Below are 20,158 nucleotides of genomic sequence, written 5' to 3' on the forward strand. Positions count from 1 at the left end.
TCTCCAATCCGCCCCTGTTTGTGGGTACCAACCCTTTCACCAGATGCTGCCTGAAACTTCCATTTTGACTCCCATTCAAAGGTTTTTCCTGCAAGAGGAGTGATGTTAATAATACTTTATGGCTCAGAAGGATTTGGTTTCATCCCTTGCCTTTATTAATGAACATAGTAGAATACTTTATTCCCAGTTGTTTTTGTCCAACCATAAATTGTGGCTGTAGCCTAAAACTAAAAATCTATGTTTGCCAGTAAGAAAATAAATTGAAGTTTGTGTTCAGAATCTAATTATTGGTCGTACCTGTATGGAACACTTTGCAAATGGCTATGTGAGGGTTTTAAGCACGAGTATTTGCATTTTAAATAAGCAGCTATTGGGAAAATCTAATGAGACACACAACATCATGTTTATTAACACAGTAGCATTTATCAAACACTTGTTAGATCCCGGATCAAATTATGCCGGTGCTGGTCTCGGTCCTTCATCTTTGTTCTCACATATTATTCTACAAATAGATTGCCATCATTGCAAATGGCTTTTTTGTTGGCCGTCCCATCTTCCTGTGTAGTTTGAAATGTTGTCCATTCCTCAGAACAGTTCAGAAGTAACCTCAACATGTTATTGATTCAAATATACTTAAGCTAGTGCAAATCAGCAGCTTGAAAACCACTATTCACAAGACAGCTGAGAAGTTCTACAGTGCTGGCAAAATGACTTCTTTAAGTTCTAGAATCCGTCTTCTCTCTCCATCCCTCCCATGCCAGTACAAACAAATGCGGATTTAAAGGTAAGGCAAAACATTAAGCAAATCTGGTTGCACTAGACCCTATAATTCTCCTTCACACCCGTTCTTTTTGTCCTGCTGTTCAATGGGTTATCTCCTCGCAGGATTTATTTGTCTGGTAGATCTTGGTACAGGGCACTGTCAGTATTCCTTATCGGGCAAAGCAGTAGTTTTGCCCTAAATCCCCTAATGCCATGATGGATTATTTCGCCAATGAGAAGCAAGCAGAATGGGGCTTACCTATGGTCCTAGTCATTATGCTAAAAATGAATGCCACCTGGATTTTGTGATACTTGGCAGCAAGCTATGCCCTTCTGCTTAGTACAGGAAAAAGACCTAAAGCGCACAGGAGAGAAAAAGACAAAATCAGAACAAAGTGTACTCTGTATAGTATAAATAGATAATCCCTGCTGTAAATAGCTACAGTACACGTACAAGATAACTGTTCAAATCAGGCAGAATTTATCATCTTAACTGGATATGTTGTTGGAGGGGGTCCACTCTGCCAGGCTCAGCTAGGCTCCTCTATGAAGATGCAGGTGCTGGGCTCGATCGGGATAGATCTTCCTCACATACAGAAGCTTCCTTTGAACTGATGGGCTCAGCTGGGCTCCCAGAATAGATATTAGCAGTAAGATAAGGAAAGAGAAAGGATGTACTCACGTACAAAACCGAGGATCTATTTTGTACGTGAGTACATCCTTTCTCTTTCCTTATCTTACTGTTAATATCTATTCTGAGAGCCCAGCTGAGCCCATCAGTTCAGAGGAAGCTTCTGTATGTGAGGAGGATCTATCCAGATCGATCCAGCACCTGCATCTTCATAGAGGAGGCTAGCTGAGCCTGGCAGAGTGGACCCACTCTAACAACATATCCAGCTAAGATGATAATTTCTGCCTAATTTGAACTGTTATCTTGTAAGTGTACTGTAGCTATTTACAGCAGGGATTATCTATTTAAACTATACAGAGTACAATATGTATTGTTTTTGTCTTTTTCTCTCCTGTGCGCTTGAGGTCTTTTTCCGGTACTCTATTGAATTTTCTCTCTGGGTGAGATTTTGGGCCAGCTGCAGGGAGAGATTAATTCATTTAGTTAAGGTAGTTATTTTTATTTGTGTACCCCTTGTTTATTGTTTAGTGTTCATCATATTGCGCAATTCTGTCCCTTGCCACATGCCTTCTGCTTATCTGAAGAGGATTTTGCTGTCGTTTTGATGCTACTCTAGGCTGGGGGATAAAGGCCAGGGGTATGGAAACCGGCCGTACTCATGCCGCCTAGTATTCCAAAGACATGGTATGTCTGTCATCTATATGATCTATTAAGATCCTCTGCTGAGAGTTCTCATACTTGTAAAATTGGAGTAGGATATGCGTGACTAATCGAAGATGGTATGTGTGATTCTGAAGCTAAGTGCCTTGTTGTTCTGACATTGGGTGTGGTAATATTTTGTTGCATAAAACACTCCTGCATTCATTGGGTAATTATCCAGTTAATCTCAGAATACTAATTGGTCCTCCACCTTGACCATAAAATAAACTGAGGTTTTGCTTAATCTGTATTGGGTTTCAGACTGCAACCTCATGGCTCTCAGAGTAATGTTGCATGGCTAAATTTGCTGGTTCAGAATTGGTCACTCACTTGCTTGGAGGAGCAAGTCACTCTTGAGAATGGGGCTGCTTTTGGTATCTCACCATTTGTTTGTACTGGCATCAGAGGGACAAAGAGAGAGAAGGGGATTTCTCTTACCGTTCATTCCTTTTCTTCAAGTCCCTCCATGCCAATACAACTTTTACTCCCTATGGATACTTTTTGTTTGGTTGTTATGCGATCTACTTTATTGTTTTAGATGGATAACTGCTGTGAGGAGGAGAGCAGGGAACCTTTTTTATAGTTTGATTGAACCTGATTCAGTGACAATTTTGCCCTAATCCATATTTGGTGCAGCTTAATTTCCCATTAGTTTGTACTGGCACCAAAGAAAAGGAATGATCAGTAAGAGAAATTCCCTTTTTCAATTTTTTGAAGAAAGGTGCAAGATCAACACTCAAGCTTTACGTATGCAGCCATATGGCTGCATGATGGTCGCTCCTCTTAGTGATTATAAAGTGTGATTAATAGTGATCGTGCTTTCAAAAATATAATATATACTCAAATAATATGTGCACCAAATAAATGTGCAATAAATAAAGTGACTTCACATACAATATTTAAAAAAAAATGATCTGTGGTGAATAGGGATAAAGGCACAAATTTGTGATGTGAAAAAGACTGAATAATGCAGTTCACAACCCTTAAAAACAGTTTCTACCACTACCCCTAACTGTCTGTGTCCTTGAAGACACAGTTGCCCTTGTTTTTTTTTTTTTGTTCCCCCTTATCCCAGATTTTGCTCCCAAGGGCAGGTGAGCATTAGGACTGTCTCTCCGGGGACACATCCATGCTCACTCATTTTTCTTTCCCGTTTTTCCCCGTCCCCCCTGCTTTTGTTCTTTCCATCAGGCCCATTCATGTCCCCCACCCTTGAACAGCCAACAGGTGACGAGGACATTAAAAGGTTAGCGGTGCAGTTTAGGACTGATCACCCATGCCGGTCAGCGGTGCTAACCCAAATTCGCGATGTCACTTAAGGTAATCTCGCTCAATGTGAAAGGTTTAAACTGCCCTAAAAAAAGGAGGCTGGTAATGATAGATTTTAAGAAAAAGGGGGCTGACATTCTCCTTCTACAGGAGACCCACTTTAGATCTCCAGACAATCCAAACTATCTAGACAGATTATATAAAGATGCCTCTTTCTCCTCCGGAATGGTCAAGAGAAGGGGAACCGCAATACTATTCCAGAATCGGATCACTTTCACACACAAATCTATGAAAATAGACAGAGATGGTAGATGTGATTTTAGATGGGGAATTATATGGAAGGAACTTGACCATAGCTACAGTATATGCTCCGAACAAGAACAGTGTTAAATTCTTGAATTCTTTTTTTATTTTTCTACTTTAGGCAAATTATTCTGGGTGGAGATTTCAATCTCGCTTTAGACCCGGCCTTAGATCTCCCTCACTGGAATCTGGCCCACTGAATCCCAGATCACAAGAGGTCAGGGCCCTTAAACGGGGCCTTCTCTCTCTTAACTTGGTAGACACTTGGAGAGAACTGAACCCTCAGGCCAGAGATTACACCTTTTTCTCTTCACCTCACCAATCATACTTGCGCATCGATTTATATCTTCACAAGCGCAGGCCTGATCCCCCAGGTGGCCGATTCAAATATTCACAGTATAACCTGGTCGGACCATGCACCAGTAGAATCCACAACCCCAAACCTAAATATTAAGATAGAGAGGGATTGACTCTCTCTCCAGGCCAAGGTAGATGCTCACTTGATACTGCATAAAAATAATCAATCCCCAGCTACGTTGCAGTCCCTTAAGGAATCCAGAGCTAAGCTTAATATGTTTTTAACTGCTAAAGCAGAACAGTCCCTTAACTGGACTAAGAGGAAGTTCTACGAAAAAGTTAATAAAGCAGATTCCCTCCTGGTAGCCAAGTAGGGAAACAGATACCCTTCCTATAATATCCACTCAATTAGGCTACAATCAGGTACCTTAACCTCAAACCCGAAAACAATAGTTCTTTGCAACTAATTTTGACAGATTTATTATAAATCATTCTTCCAGGTAATGCACAGGTTATTAAGAATTGACATTAATGTTAGGTACTAACAGACCATTTTATTCAAAAGATATCTATACATATATATTTAGGCACTGTACCGTGTATAAGTTTCATTGGATGTGCACTGAGCTCTGTCTGTGTTTCATGTTCTGTCTCTGGTTTTAAATATATATTGCCATGCTCAGTAGCACTCCTCTGTGACACTTATATGCTTATATATATGTTGTGGTTATATTGGGGGTTCAATATGAGCTTGTAGGTGTTCTGTATGGAAAACAGGGTTAACCTGTATTGCCTGCCAGCAAGGTATTAGAACTGGGTCTAGGAGGCTTTTATCCTAATGCAGGTTTTAGAACCCCCACTCGGAGATCCCAGTTTTAGAGTGTCAGCTCTAGGGATCAAATGGTACCGTTACTGTATTGGGTGTAGGGGCTGGTGTCTTAGAACAGGTTTTAGAGCCCACTTCAAAGACCCCACGTTTTAGTTCCAAATTGTAGTGTCAGCTCTAGGGACCAAATGTTAGTTTTGCTGTGTTTTAAAACTACAATGCCTTGTGTGTTTCTCCTGTGAGGAAAAACAGTTTGGTGACAAAAGGCAGCCAGAGGTAGCAGGAGCTGCTGTACTGACCACCAGGAGTGCTGTCTTCACTTTCTCCTGCATTACTGTGAGACTGTGCTGTTTACTGGAGTCAGAGGCAGATCGAGATTACTTGCACATGCGCAGTGATGTCCCCTCACGATCAGAGGGGGATAACAGCTGACGCACGCGCAGTTAGGAAATGCCACGTTGGCAGATGCTAGCCTGCAAGAGGAGAAGTTCCATCGCGTGACGTCATTCACAGGACACTGCGGAGCGGCGGCCAGAGCTACTACATATAACAGCTGAGACTGCTATCTCACTCCTCAGCACTCCACACGAGCACAAGGAGCAGAGCCACAGAGGGTTTGATTACTGTCTTCATTTTCTATTCCCATTAACCTTTCATTGACTGTTGTGGACTCCTGGTGCTTTTTTGCAAGCTGCTTTCTTGCAAGCTTTGTTCAGCCTTTACTGTACCATTGCCCAGCGTATTTAGCCTACACTATATGTTTGCTATCTATTTTCAGGGGTGTCTGATTTGACCAGTTATAGGGGAAGGGAGGCTTAGGGAAGTACCTCTGGGACCTTTTGGACCAGGGGGAATGGGCCAGATGAAGAGGTAGTCCCTCGAAACGTCGCCCCCCTAGCATACTTTCCGTTCTCCGTTTTTTGTGTATATTCCTCGTGTTTCGTGTTTTTTTCCCCCTTTTCCTTCCCCCCCCCCCCCACCCCTCACTTTGTGACATGCCCATTTGTGATACTGGTTTCTGCAAACACATTTGATTTATTTCTGGTTCGTTTTATTATTAAATGTTTATTCTGCGTTACAACTGTTTTCATCATTTAGCTATTAGACAGTGAGTGCTGGTACTTACGTAGATTTGTTAGACAGGGTAACACCTTTTTGCTGAAGCAGGAGCCCTGCAACTAGGAAAGGGTTGGATCTCAACCCCCAGACCCGAGTAAATGTGTATATTCTCTGTATTTTGTATTTGTGTGTTTCCGAGGTCTTATCCAAATAAACCTCAATTTATTTCACTGCCTTGTTTTGCCTTGTAATTGATCTCTTAAATATAAATGTGTTAAAAGACCTGGTCTACCGTGACACCCGTCAAGGGAGAGCTTCCGATATCTCCAGGTAAGGGTCTTGTATGCTAAAGTTCTGCCAACAAGCCCCATCTTACTGTTTGAGAAACTCTGTCTGGAGGCGGACTTGCAACAGAGGGTAATTTCAGAACTCTACAGCCAAATCTCTCAACCAACCACAGATCCTCAGAATAAGCTGGGATTTATGGAAAAATGGGAAAGGGAGCTGGAGGACAATGATTGGGAGGAGATCTTTGAGTCAGTAGCTAAAAGCTCAATTTGTTCAACCAGTCGAGAAAACACCTATAAAGTTATGACTCAGTGGTATAACACCCCTGAAAATATTGCTAAATATGTCCCAGGCTACTCCCCCATGTGCCCCAAAGGTTGTGGCGTCTCTGCTACATATGTGGTGGTCCTGCCCTCGGTGCATGACCTCTGGAGACAGGTGGGGGTCTGGATCCAGGGGATCCTGGGTTGAGACTCCCCTGGATCCGTGGCTATTCCTGCTGAACAAACAACTGCAAGATCATACGAGGGCTGAAAATAAATTAATTACCCATATTATCACAGCAGCAAGGTGCGCCTTAGCGAGTCTATGGAAACAAGATAAGCTACCACCAATCCTATATATTCTAAATAAGGTTTGATTTATATGCATGATGGAAAAACTGACCAGTTTCCTGAACGATACATACATCAACTTCCAGAAGGTCTGGCTGCCCTGGATTGGTCACGCAGGTAGCCCACATGTAGATCTATGCTCCCTTAGCTTGTAGCTCCCTAGGTCCAAATATACTCCGCTGCTAAGGTCTGGATAAGAGTCCCCCCATACACCTCCCCGTAATGACACCCATTATGCTCTCTTGCAACCATTCGGGCGCATCAGAGATGGCATCTATATCAGTCATAGAAGCTGCACCCCAATGCTATAGATTTGTCGACTCGCCACTATGCTGTTCCCCCTCCCTCATCCCTCTCCCCGTTTTTTCTTTTATGTACCCCCCCTCCCCAACCCTCTCCCCCTAATGTTTTATCTCTGTATATCTCTGCTTGAAAATCAATAAGAAAATGTAAATTGAAAAAAAAAATCTGTATTCTTCAACCTCAGGGGAGCGCAATGATTCTTAACCAATTATCATTATTATCAATCATCATTATTATTAATTATCATTATTATCATCCAAAAGACTGTTCATGGTCCCAAGGCTCAACAAAGTATCCGGCCGCTCCTCCTCCTCTTACCGTGCACCCCAAAACTGGAACAACCTACCAGAGACTCTCACATCCACCACCAGTTTAAGTTCTTTCAAAACTAAGGCTGTCTCACATTTTAATCTGGTCTGTAACTGTTTCATAAGCCTATAATATACATCTTCTCTAACTGTGCATGCAATGTCTTGTATATAATGTATACCCTGTTCATTTATGTAACTGTATTTGTAACCATGTATTATTTGTCATTTTAACTCTATGCCCAGGACATACTTGAATTGTACATACATACTTGTATTACTTCCTGGTAAAACATTTTATAAATAAATAAATAAGAACCGGAAAAAAAATAAGAACACAATATGGTGCAGCGTGTATGCGCTTGCGTGTCTGATCTTATACACTCACATTTTTTTTAGGAATAACATCAGCATATCCAAATCAGTGGCAATGATAATCTGCAAAATACCTGTCTCCAGATAGGCGGATCTCAGGGAAAATTAATACAAACAACGATAGTGCCAATTATTTAAACTTTACGAAAACGAATAAAACCAGGCCCCCAAAAAAGCTCACTTACAATGTGTGCCTAGAGCGAGCCAATACACATAACAAAACACAATGGTTAATCAAGACAGGCTGGAGCGGGAGTTCAAAAGTAATCTCACCACCGCTGGGTCAAACACCAATCTAATCTCCTGAAGTGTCTGTAATGTCACTTTCGTGTTCGTCCGTGCTCCAACCTCTCGGCTCACTCAACACGTGTTCACACCTATGTCTATGTCAGGAGTGATGACCTACACCTAACATGGTTTCTTTATATCCACATCCACCATCTTTCTGATTGGTGGGCATGGCGACCAGTATTAATCCAATATTTAATCTCCATCTCAATTAGACCTATTGATGGATTGCTAAACCAATAATTATACATGATGATAAAATATTAATATAAAATACAATACTTGTGCAAGCTCCAATAGTCATACAACAATGCTAAATATTCCACGATATTCAACTGTGGGATGTTAATTATTTTTCTATCCTTAATATTCATATTTCTGCTGCTAATTTATCCCTTTGTCTCATGGATCTAAGGCTAACATAATCCCCCACATTATATTATTTATAACACATCATTTCTCACATGAAATCTCTATATGCTAGTACAGAGCTAATTAGATCACAAGCTGGATACACAATCACAGCTCTGTTATTAACTGTTGCTTTTCATACACAACAATAACTATAATTTAATTCCAGAAGAGATATATTAACCACAAAATTCTAAACAATGGACATTTTGGGGGGCCTGGTTTTATTGATTTTTTTTTTTTAAAGCTTAAATGATCTGCACCATCGCTCTTTCTATTTATTTTCCGTGAGATCCGCCAATCTGGAGAGGTATTTTGGCGATTACCATTGATACTGATATGCCTACAAAATGAGAGTGCATAAGAACACACACAGACACACACACACACACGTTGGAGGGATACTGCACTGATGCTTGTTCTTTTATTTTTTTCTGGTTAAGAATCTTTGTACTCCCCTAATGTTGAAGAATACGGCATTTATACCTTTGATACTTGCTGTAATTTGACCAGTTGGCTTTTTCTTTTTTTTTGTACAAATATTTTTATTATGTTTGGAAATGGAGGGGAAGGGGCAGACTAAGAGTAGTAAGGAAGGGGGAGTTTGCCATTTACTTTACACAGGTTATACATTTTGTTTATAGAGCATTAGGGTTTACATGAACATTTTGTCAGGTGACAATTATAGTCCAATATACATCCTAGAAACACATTTTTTTTATTTATTGTTATCAACTGATAGTTATATAATTTTCTAAAAAGAATTCCGGGAAATTTTTCAATATTTTTGATATATGGGTTTTCAATTAAGCCATATGTTGGTTTTGGTCAGGTGCCATATTTTCAGGGGGAATTAAATTACCTCTGGGAGTTTTTGTAAGGTTTTCTTTACTTCTTCCTTTTTCCACCCATATTCGGGCCGGCATGGACACCGGAGCTACCCTTGCTGCCTCGCTGGCCACCCAGCAATATGTTTTGGGATGGGAATGTCAAGATGTTACTTGATTTAAAGGACAGTTGGGTTTTTCAAAAACTGCATTTAGAGGTCTGCAAAGGTTTTAAAAGCATCAGCCCCTACTAAGACCAAAGTAAACTATTGGCAAATGCATGTTTTACTAGATTAGGTATAGGTGACTGACACTGCCCTTGGCTGGCTACCCACAGGGACTGCATGAATAGGAACCAGACACACACCGTGTGAATTTCTTGTTGCTAAAGTGTTTATGCGGCCATATTTCAATGAGGGAGATTCATTCCGTGCTGATGCAGAGTATCACAACCTATTCTGGCATTGACGTCAGTGGCCATTAATGAGAGAGAGAGAGAGAGAGAGAGAGAGAACCTTTTATTGAACCAACACGTAGTTACTGTTACAAGCTTTCGAACCTCTCGGGGTCCTTCATCGGGTATGACTTAGTGAATCCTGGTTTAAGTGTTTTGTAAAAAATGACTACCCTTTGTGTGTGCTTTTTTAATTGTCTTTACGAAATGTACCATTGATTGAAAGGTTGTATTAAAAAAAAAATCCCATGGCTTTTCTTCCCTTGTGCAATGTTGACTTTCTTTCCAGTAAAGAAGGGCGATGAGTCCTATGAGATTTCAATCCCATTTGAAGAACATCCTCACCTAGAACCCCAGCTCTTTTACAGCCTCGGCTCTTCCCAAAATAGCTCTGAAGGTAAGAGCCCTTTACACACACGCCTGGAACCTCCAATTGTAAGGTTGGGTAATAAAATCCCCAAATTCACAATGTATTTCTGTTTCTGATTAAATAATGTCATATGCTTTCGTTTGCGTTCTCGTTGGCTTAACTTTTTTCCAATTGTTGCCGTAAAATGTGGATTTTGAGTATGACCTTTTATTTATATAGCGTCATGCATGTACATGGCACTTTACAGCAATAACACACGTGACATAATGGGAATAAACGCTTCCTACATAAAAGTAGACATTAGGAAAAGGAGTCCCTGTCCCAAAGAGCTTACAATCTTAGTGCTTTATAAGAGGAGCAGGGTATGAAGTAGTGTTCTTTTGTATGGCCAGTTTCAGTTCTGTACACATTTTTTAATGTTAACAGAGGAATTGGCAATACTGGTTTACACATGGTTGGGTTTAAGAAGTTGCTGCGTTACATACTCTAAGTATCTCAGATGTTGTTTGCTTAATGTACCAAACCTGAGCATATCTTCAAATGGTTTTCCTGGCGGAGTACAGTAGGCTGTCAATTGGTAAATAATCAGAGCTAAATTCAGTTGGTAGATTTGGAAGATGAAAGTCAGTTGGTAATGTGAAAACCAAAACCGAATGATTCCTAGTTTAAACAGCTCCATCACAAGATGATATAATAAAAAATAAAAAGCTTTTAGGCATTTCTCCCTGAACTGGTTTTAGGTCCTTAGGAAAATTCAGAAGAGTAGCTGGCACATATTGTATTGTTATGCAATATTCTGTATCTACATGTTTACAGACTTAAAACTTAGGAAGGAAAGCAAATGAGCACTGAGAATGAGATGAGCAAGGAATTGCGGCGTAGAACGTTAAAACCATACAAGCTCTGTATAACCGTGATGCACCTTAATGTTACATTTATTATTAAATCAGTAGATTTTTTTTTTTTTTAAAGGGTAGTTCTTGTAATTACATTTTAGCTCCGGTTTGTGTAGGATGGCATCTTTCATGCACTTTTATAAGTGCATCCAGGGTTAAGTTGACTACATAGATAAGGTTTGGATGTGAAATGGGACTTATTAATTTGAAAGTTAATTTCCCGATAACCAGGTTTTAGGCCCGGGGGGAGAGTGGGGTTGGAGTTGTTATTAGCAGTTGCATAAAATCCATAAACTTTGTTCTGTCACTTGAGGTTTGGTACATTTGAATAACATTAATATGGCGGCTTTGATTACAGAGATTCCTGAGCCAAACGCTCCCTCCATTGCACTAATGAACAGCATGAGTGCTCAGCTTCACATGGCTCTGGAGAGAAACTCCTGGTTGCAGAAGAGGATTGAGGATCTTGAGGAGGAGAGGGACTTTCTGCGATGTCAGCTAGACAAATTTATCTCTTCAACAAAAACAGACGCTGGTATAGTGCTGATCATATTTTACAAGACAAAACATATTGACTTATTTTTTTTTACGTTGGAGACTTGTGCAAGTTATTCCACCTGAAAATAATTCACATTTTTATAGCTGGTTGCTTTGAATCATCAATATTTTTAGTTTCTTGTTTGCTACACCAGTCATTAGCCAACAAGCTACAAGGTCCTCAGGCAAAACCATTCTCGAGGGTGGTATAAGATGCTTTTCCATCTACATACATCAATTGGGCCTGTGGGAGTAATGTTTGTCTCATGTGCTTTCAGGTTCTATTAGTAATTCTCTCCTGCTTCTCATTATGCTAAGCCCTTTTCTAAACCAAACTTACAATTGTTTGTTCTGGCCTATTAGCTTCTGATGTTAAATTGTATTGCTCTTGTTAGCTAGAATGAATGGATTTACCTTTTTTTTTATTGGATACTTTTTGCAAATCTCTTACAAGTCTGCAATTATAGTGTTAATAATTTTTTGTAGGACAGCAGGGCACAAAGTGTTTAGGCACAAGTCTCAGTCCCATAGAACTTGCAACTCCATTTTTGGTGCTTAATGCAAATCCAAGGAACAGATACAAAGGGGCATGAATGATTATTCTGTACCACCGCACGGAATCTCCTATTGGAGATAGTGGGATCTTTTGTGCTGTAGTGCCGAATCAAAGCTTATATTCTGTTATAAAGATCATATAATTGGCACTTGCTAAACAGCTCATAGTTGGGCACAGTTCTTCTTTCCCTTACAGCATGTGACATACGTATTTATGTATCACAGGTGCTCCGGGGACCATTCTTCATTTTCATTTTTTAATTATGTGAACACTGTTTTGCTTTTTTTGCTTTTGTTTTCATAAGGAACCGCATATTTGTTTCATTGCAATTATAGTACAATTGTTGTGCCTTCCTCGATGAATCAAAACGTCTTTCTATGGCTTGTGTAGCTATTCACATTGATGGGATGTGTCATATTCAACTAAAGGAAGTGAAGGTGCGATGAAATGGGTCAGGGGGACGTGTGAACAGAAACCTAGAACTGGGCGTATTTGATCTGAAAATGTCGATTGAACAGGTTGTCTGTACTGTGAGCTGAAAGGGGAAATGATTCCCGATCTGCTTTCTTACAGAAGATCATGCAAGGAACAAACAGGCCAACCGAAGGTCCGAAGGAAATGAATGTCGTAATGGTGACCTCTCGGACAATGACAGCATGCTGTCCCAAAGTGGCAACTCCGAGGAAGGTGACTGCTTGGCAGATCACAAGAGGCAACGGCAAAAGGGAGGCTGCAATAAGAGGAGGTTTTGCCAGCCCAAAATTAGAGAGCGACAGAGAGGTGAGTTTACAATCTGTGACAAAGGTTCCACCTTTTAGCTATTGCTGCCGGATGCCCCATGGCGCTGTACAGATGTAGTAAGATTTACTGCCTCCGTTGCCGCAGACTGACAGACTGAAATCTGCGAGATGTCTGCGGCACCCAAAAGCAGTACATTGTGCGACCAGAGAGGATTGATTAAAGCAGTGTTAATTGTCCCGGGCCAGACGGTCTGTAATAGCTGCGCAGAGGAGTCCCAGAGAAAGGCGGGGTCTCTGTGTGTGTCTCCCTGAGCAGCTGTTACAGCGATCCAATGTCTTATTTTTATATACTGTATTGAAGCAGGGGGTTGCTAGAGGTGAACCCCATTAATTTCAACTCCAGGGACCTCCTGCTTTCGGAGATCTAAACCTCCATAGGAGGTGCCGGTAGCCACTCCGGCGGGGGTTTAAAGCTCCCGCACCACATCACGTGGTCCTAGCCGGAGCGGCTACTGTCACCCCTATGGAGGTCTATATCTCTGAAACCAGGGGGTCCCCGAAGTAGAAAATATGGGGTTCACCTCCGGAGACATCCTGCTTTAGTACAGTATATAATAATAACACCGTAAAACATCAAACATACATAAACATCTATTACCCCTCTTCACTACCTTAGTGGCTGACCGCTAAGATAATGAAGGGGTTAACTACCCCCTTGAGCCACCTACTCTACCCCCAACACGCACCCTTCCCTCTGAGACCCCCTGCTGCAATACAGTATATAAAAATAAAACATTTGATCGCTCAGGGAGACACAGAGAGAGACCGCTTCTCTCCGGGACTCCTCTGCGCAGCTAATACGGATGCGTGGCTGGCCCGGTAGGGTTAACTCAGTGGTAGTCCCATTCAGAAGCAGGGACACCCGCTGCGTTCATCACCCTGGGCAGTTTACTGCTTTCTTGGTTGTGATAGATCCCGGCCCTGCTGCGCTCTGGCGTCTGAACCTCTTGCGCCCAAGGTGGCAGTAAGTCCTGCTACATCTATATATAGAAAGTGTAGTCCCACATGGAACCAATAGTTGTGATATATTAAACCCTTTCACTGCCAGAGGGGCCTGCAATACATGGCTTTGGCCTTGTTATGCAATGTATTGCAGACCCCTCTGGCAATCAAATTGTTCATTGATTAAATCCTGATAACTGTTTTCTTTTAACAACATAATGTTTTAAATATGTTACGTTTGGAAACTTTTCTAGCGCAGAAGGTGACTGATTTATAATATCACTGAGTTCACATGTCCCTGTCAGGAACCCAGCTAGTAATAAGCAAGAAGTCCGGGGGAGATCGAAGCAATACAACATACACTCAGTGACCACTCTTTATTCAAGGCTAATACAGATGCAATTCTGACATTTAAGAGAGAACCATGCATCGTAATATCCTGGAATTAATGACCTCCTTGCTGGCATGTTTTATGAGGTAGCACAATTCACTCCAGTGCTATTGCTGATAGGTTGAGGTTGGCTTGATACAAGTCAAGCTGATTTGATAAATCATGGAGGAAGCACTGATGTAAACCATTGAATTTCATCAATTCTTCCATTTATACTTGTTAAAAAAAAAAAATATATATATATTTTTTTTTTTTAAGTGAAACATTTTGCTTTTACTGTATTATATTTGATTTGAAAATGTATGTAGTGTATCACTGATATTTGCAAACTATATTTGTGGGTAAATGGAAGAAGTCCCAAACAGGAAGAGGCTAATAAATCAATATAAAGGTGCATACTAAATCATAACGTTAGAAAGGTAAATTCATTAATTAAAAATTTAGCTTTTAATGGGTGTACTCCTAAAATATATGCTCTGATAACAAAGATTAATCAACATAGAGCAAAATAAGCAGTATACTTTACATATAAAATCATAGATCTGATATATCACACAAGGTTGAGGGTGTCTGAGTGTAAGAGACGGGCTCAGTCTTTATTTAGTAGAAAGCAACTGGGAGAGTAGTGTATAAGGAAACACTGTATACTGTATCAGGTATAGTGACTCGTATGTAGCTTTATGATCTATATAGTAAAAGAGCCTTTTTGTTACCCAGATTGAGGGTATAGCTAAATAACTGGTCACAGAGGCATTTGTTGCTGGGGCTCTTTTATACTTGGTTGCATCTGTCGTCTTTGGGGCATGATTTCAAATGCAATTCTTGTCCAGACAAAAAAATAAAAATAATCTTTAGCGAATTTGTTGGCAGAGGGACCTGCAACACATCATTGTGTAACGTGTTGCAGGTCCCTCTGGCAGTAGCCAAAAAGTTACTTTTACAAATGGGACTTGTAGACTTATCCTTTTCTTAGTGTCTGACTTGATGTTCTTCACACTTCATTTGTGTGTACTGTATAATGTTTCCCACTATCCCTGCAGTGAAAGATGCAGACGGTGTGCTATGTCGCTACAAGAAGATTCTTTCCACCTTCCAGAAGCTAAAGAGCATGAGCAGGGCCTTTGAGTACCACCGAGTGGATCGCAACACCGTAGCTCTTACAACTCCTATAGCCGAGCTCTTGATTGTAGCCCCTGAGAAGATTGCCGAGGTCGGAGAGTTTGACCCCTCTAAGGAGAGGCTGCTAGAGTACTCCCGACGTTGCTTCTTGTCTTTAGATGAGGAGATCCTCAACAAGGTCCAGGCACTTAAGAAAAATAAGCTGCTTCTGCCCATTACCTATCGTTTCAAGCGATGATTGGTCAACGTAACCACTTCTAGCACATCACAGTACATATGGAAGAAATCTTTATTTAAAATGCTCCATCCTGTTTCCACTTCAACCTTTTCAAGCGGGATACAATTTTTTATAATATGTTTGCACAAAGTTAGAAGACCTTTGTACATACTTTTATTCTAGTCAATTTAATTTGGTTTCTAATAATGAGGAATGATCTGTCATGTGTACTGCATTCCCCTGGTATACGCACTTTGCCATTCTAACGTTATAAATTCGAATATATTGTGTAAATCGGCCCTATAGGTTAACCAGAAATAAATGTCAATGTGAAGAGAAAAAAAAATAAAAATATATATATATATATATATATATATATATATATATATATATATATATATATATATATATATATATCAATCTTCAGTCAATATTACTCTCTCTGAGAGTTTTAACTTATTTTTGTCTTTTTCTGCATGTCGAGCCTCATGTCAATTTCAGTTTTAATCTATGTTTTAACCACTTTTGCAAAGTTATGGTCTCTGACAAGAGGGGGTCATAAATGAGATCAAAAACAAGAGCTGGGACCCTCCATGCACATTAGAGACATTTTCTTTATTAGTTATTGCATTCTATTTTTTTCAGCCAGTTCAGTGTGGAGTCCTTTACATATGACTAACCAGCATGTGGGAGGTCAAGCTGGTATCATAACCTTATTCTTGCTTATTTGATGGAACTGATTTATGTGGAGGGAGGATCCTCCAGTATTTAACATTATTATTATACATAATTTCTTTAAACCCCAAAATCTGCTGGCTTCCCAAGTGCAGCACGTATGGCGTATGCAATATTTTCTGCTTCGTTTTTTGCAATAGTTCAGTGCAATGCAGTGTGATTCTGGTTTATTCTTGGTGCAGCCAACAAGGTCTACCTTATTTTGCAGATCCAGTGGGATTTTATTCACGTTTGCTGCTTTCCTCTTATGTAACCCCATTCCCCAGCTATGAATGGTGTCACATCAGATTAGTTCATAAACAAAATCCTCAGTCTCTCAGCCATATAGATAGTGTGTGGGTAAGTGCTTGATGTGCGCCTGGAACTTTTTTTATAAAAGAAAAGGTGTTTATTGAACAGCCGTCCAAAAACAGTTCACATTGATAGTCACAGCACAGTAGATATGGCAAAATAATACTTTCAGGGAATCGTCCTCCAGTAGATTCCGGTCCTATCCACAAGAGGTATATAGGCTTAATTACCAGTTGCATAAGGATGTAGAGGAATAGCTTGTAGGAAGACCAGGATGTGTGACAATCAACCTGCTGGTTTGACAGCTTCAATAGAACTACAGGTTGTTGTGGGACAAAACTATAGGACAGAACATCAATGCATCCCTTCTACAAACGCAGGCTTTCTGATACTTTAACAGGCGGTGGCTAATGATCGGGACATGTTACTAAAACAATAAACCGTGACATGGACATACTAGCTGAAGACTAGAAACATTAAAACTCTATATGCAGGACTTACATTGAGGACTCCAATCAGAACTCTGAAGAACCTTCTTCCAGAACAAAGGGCGGGCTATAAAAACACTCTGCGCTCCCTATGGTGACATCACTGGGTAGAAAGGGGAGGGGTGAACCCTGAGTGATCCCACCCAGTTAACCCCTTAAGGCAGTTAATCCCTTATGGAAATAGTTGCCATCCAAGAGGGGGCTAAACTTAAAATTTGAATTATATAAAAATCTGTACTTACCAATCTCTGCTTCAACATACAATACAAAAGACAGACAATCTAAAAGCGCTGGAATTAGAGTAATTATTTATTGCTGATGGGTAGAAAAGATGCTTAAATGCAATCCTTCAGGAATACTAGGGCTATGGGCAAGATATATAATTTAAATGCCACATTGTCGAGAAGATGTTTGATTTACACCACACTCGTTTTGTTGGGTACCGAAACGTGAATATTTTATGAAGTACTAAAATAATATGACAAGAGTTTTAGACCCCCAGCTTCTGTTATGGGTAACATTAGGATGTTTGTATTTTATTAAAAAAATTATAGTTTAGCATTTCAGCTTTTGTTTTTAATTCTGTTTGTACCTCTTAATTAAATGAAATAATTATTTGGTAAAAGTTGGACGTTTTAGATGGTTTACATGACCTGCATATTAAAGATACCAGATCATACAGTTAGGTCCGGAAATAATTGGACACTGACACAATTGTCATAATTTTGGCTCTGTACGCCACCATCATGGATTTGAAATGAAACAACCGAGATGCAATAGAAGTGCAGACTTTCAGCTTTAATTCAAGGGGTTGAGCAAAAATATCGTATGAAACGTTTAGGAATTGCAACCATTTTCATACACAGTCCCCTTATTTCAGGAGCTCAAATGTAATTGGACAAATGAACACAATCATAAATAAAATGTTCATTTTTAATACTTTGTCGAGAATTCTTTGCAGGCAATGACTGCTTGAAGTCTGGATCGCATGGACATCACCAAATGCTGGGTTTCGTCCTTTGTGATGCTTTGCCAGGCCTTTCCTGCAGCTGTCTTCGGTTGTTGTTTGTTCGTGGGCCTTTCTGCCTTAAGTTTTGTCTTCAGCAAGTGAAATGCATGCTCGATCGGGTTGAGATCAGGTGATTGACTCGGCCATTGCAGAATATTCCACTTCTTTGCCTTAAAAATCTCCTGGGTTGCTTTCGAAGTATGTTTTGGGTCATTGTCCATCTGTAAAGTGAAGCGCCGTCCAATCAACTTTGCTGACTTTGGCTGAATCTGAGCAGACAATATATCCCTATACACTTCAGAGTTCATCCGGCTGCTTCTGTCTTCTGTCACATCATCAATAAACACTAGTGACCCATGCCATCACACTGCATCCACCATGTTTTACAGATGATGTGGTATGCTTCGGATCATGAGCCGTTCCAAGCCTTCTCCATACTTTTTTCTTCCCATCATTCTGGGACAGGTTGATCTTAGTTTCATCTGTCCAAAGAATGCTTTTCCAGAACTGGGCTGGCTTTTTTAGATATTGTTTGACAAAGTCTAATCTGGCCTTTCTATTCTTGAGGCTTATGAATGGTTTGCACCTTGTGGTGAACCCTCTGTATTTGCTCTCGTGAAGTCTTCTCTTTATGGTAGACTTGGATAATGATATGCCAACCTCCTGGAGAGTGTTCTTCACTTGGCTCGATGTTGTGAATGGGTTTTTCTTTACCATGGAAAGGATCCTACGATCATCCACCACTGTTGTCTTCCATGGACGTCCAGGCCTTTTTGTGTTGCAGAGCTCACCAGTGCATTCTTTTTTTCTCAGACTGTACTAAACTGTTGATTTGGCCACTCCTAATGTTCCTGCTATCTCTCTGGTGGATTTTCTTCTTTTTTTTGCAGCCTAAGGATGCCCCGTTTCACTTGCATTGAGAGCTCCTTTGACCGCATGTTGTGGGTTCACAGCAACAGCTTCCAAATGTAAATGCCACACCTGGAATCAACTCCAGACCTTTACCTGCTTAATTGACGATGAAATAACGAAGGAATAGCCCACACCTGTCCATGAAACAGCTTTTGAGTTAATTGTCCAATTACTTTTGGTCCCTTGAAAAAGAGGGGGCTACATATTAAAGAGATGTCATTCCTAAACCTTTCCTCCAATTTGGATGTGAACACCCTCAAATTAACGCTGTTAGAATGCACTTTAAGCCCATATTAATTATTTAACTGTAACTTGAATTTATTTTGGTACACAGCCAAAATAACAAAACTTATATCGGTGTCCAATTATTTCCGGACCTAACTGTAGTTCCAACAAACATATTCCTTAACCACTCCTCCTTTTTTATGCTGGGTGGAAGAACAGGGACAATCGGCAGACTTTTGCTCCCACCATTTTTTATTGAATTGTGCCCGTTCAATGTCTTATTCTTCGTTTTCTGTTTAATCACTGCAATTATGAAAAATGTATATAACTAGACTTTAAATTAAAAAATACAGCATTTGGAATAATTATCTATTGGTGGAATTATTGTTTATCTGAAATAAGTAGTCATAAAAATATCCTGTGTTCTTATGAAATTTTATGTGCAAAAAGTCTTTTAAGCAACTGATACCAGTAGGGGAAAATACTTCCTGGTCAGTAGAAAGTTCTGAAATGTCTCCTCATGTCCACTTTAGTAGAAGATATTGTGGTCGAGATACCCTAATGAGTGCTAAGCCATAAGTAATAGAAATGAGCCGTAAGGTGCCTGAAGGTTTAACGCTGCTTAGTAAATATACCGCTTTCTCACCTGCTTTTGTTAACCGTTCTTTTTTTCAAATAGCAAAATAAATTTGAGATCGTAATCTGGTAAAATTCTTGTTTCAATGAAGTGCCTTGCGTACAATAGAAGTGCAATACCCGATAGTCCCTTTGTATTTCCTGGACCTGAATGAATAAGTAATGTATTTCCCAATATAACTTAACACTAGCAATGAGATGGGCGGACCAGTCCAATTCCATTTCCCAGAATTTCCCAGATTTTTTTAGACCAAATTTGTCCCTCTCACCGAAATCAGTCTGTGGATTGAGCACTAAAAATCCATATGGAATCAATCCAA

The 20,158-nt window shown here is 40.1% G+C and overlaps 1 protein-coding gene across 7 annotated transcripts in view; it reads left to right on the forward strand.

Moving 5' to 3' along the window:
• CCDC106 (coiled-coil domain containing 106) overlaps nt 1–19,913 on the forward strand; it is a 61,881-nt gene extending 41,968 nt beyond the window's left edge. For 6 of the 7 annotated variants that reach the window (XM_075605251.1, XM_075605247.1, XM_075605249.1 and 3 more), the window contains 4 exons: nt 10,004–10,111; nt 11,339–11,515; nt 12,647–12,853; nt 15,247–19,913. In XM_075605251.1, the coding sequence (XP_075461366.1) occupies nt 10,004–10,111; nt 11,339–11,515; nt 12,647–12,853; nt 15,247–15,563 (809 nt within the window). In that variant the 3' untranslated portion in view covers nt 15,564–19,913. The remainder of the gene's footprint in view (nt 1–10,003; nt 10,112–11,338; nt 11,516–12,646; nt 12,854–15,246) is intronic. The other variant, XM_075605252.1, reaches the window with a different exon arrangement.
• The last annotated feature ends 245 nt before the right edge of the window (nt 19,914–20,158 follow it).

This window comes from Ascaphus truei, chromosome 6 (assembly GCF_040206685.1).
Source record: "Ascaphus truei isolate aAscTru1 chromosome 6, aAscTru1.hap1, whole genome shotgun sequence".
Classification (NCBI taxonomy): domain Eukaryota; kingdom Metazoa; phylum Chordata; class Amphibia; order Anura; family Ascaphidae; genus Ascaphus; species Ascaphus truei.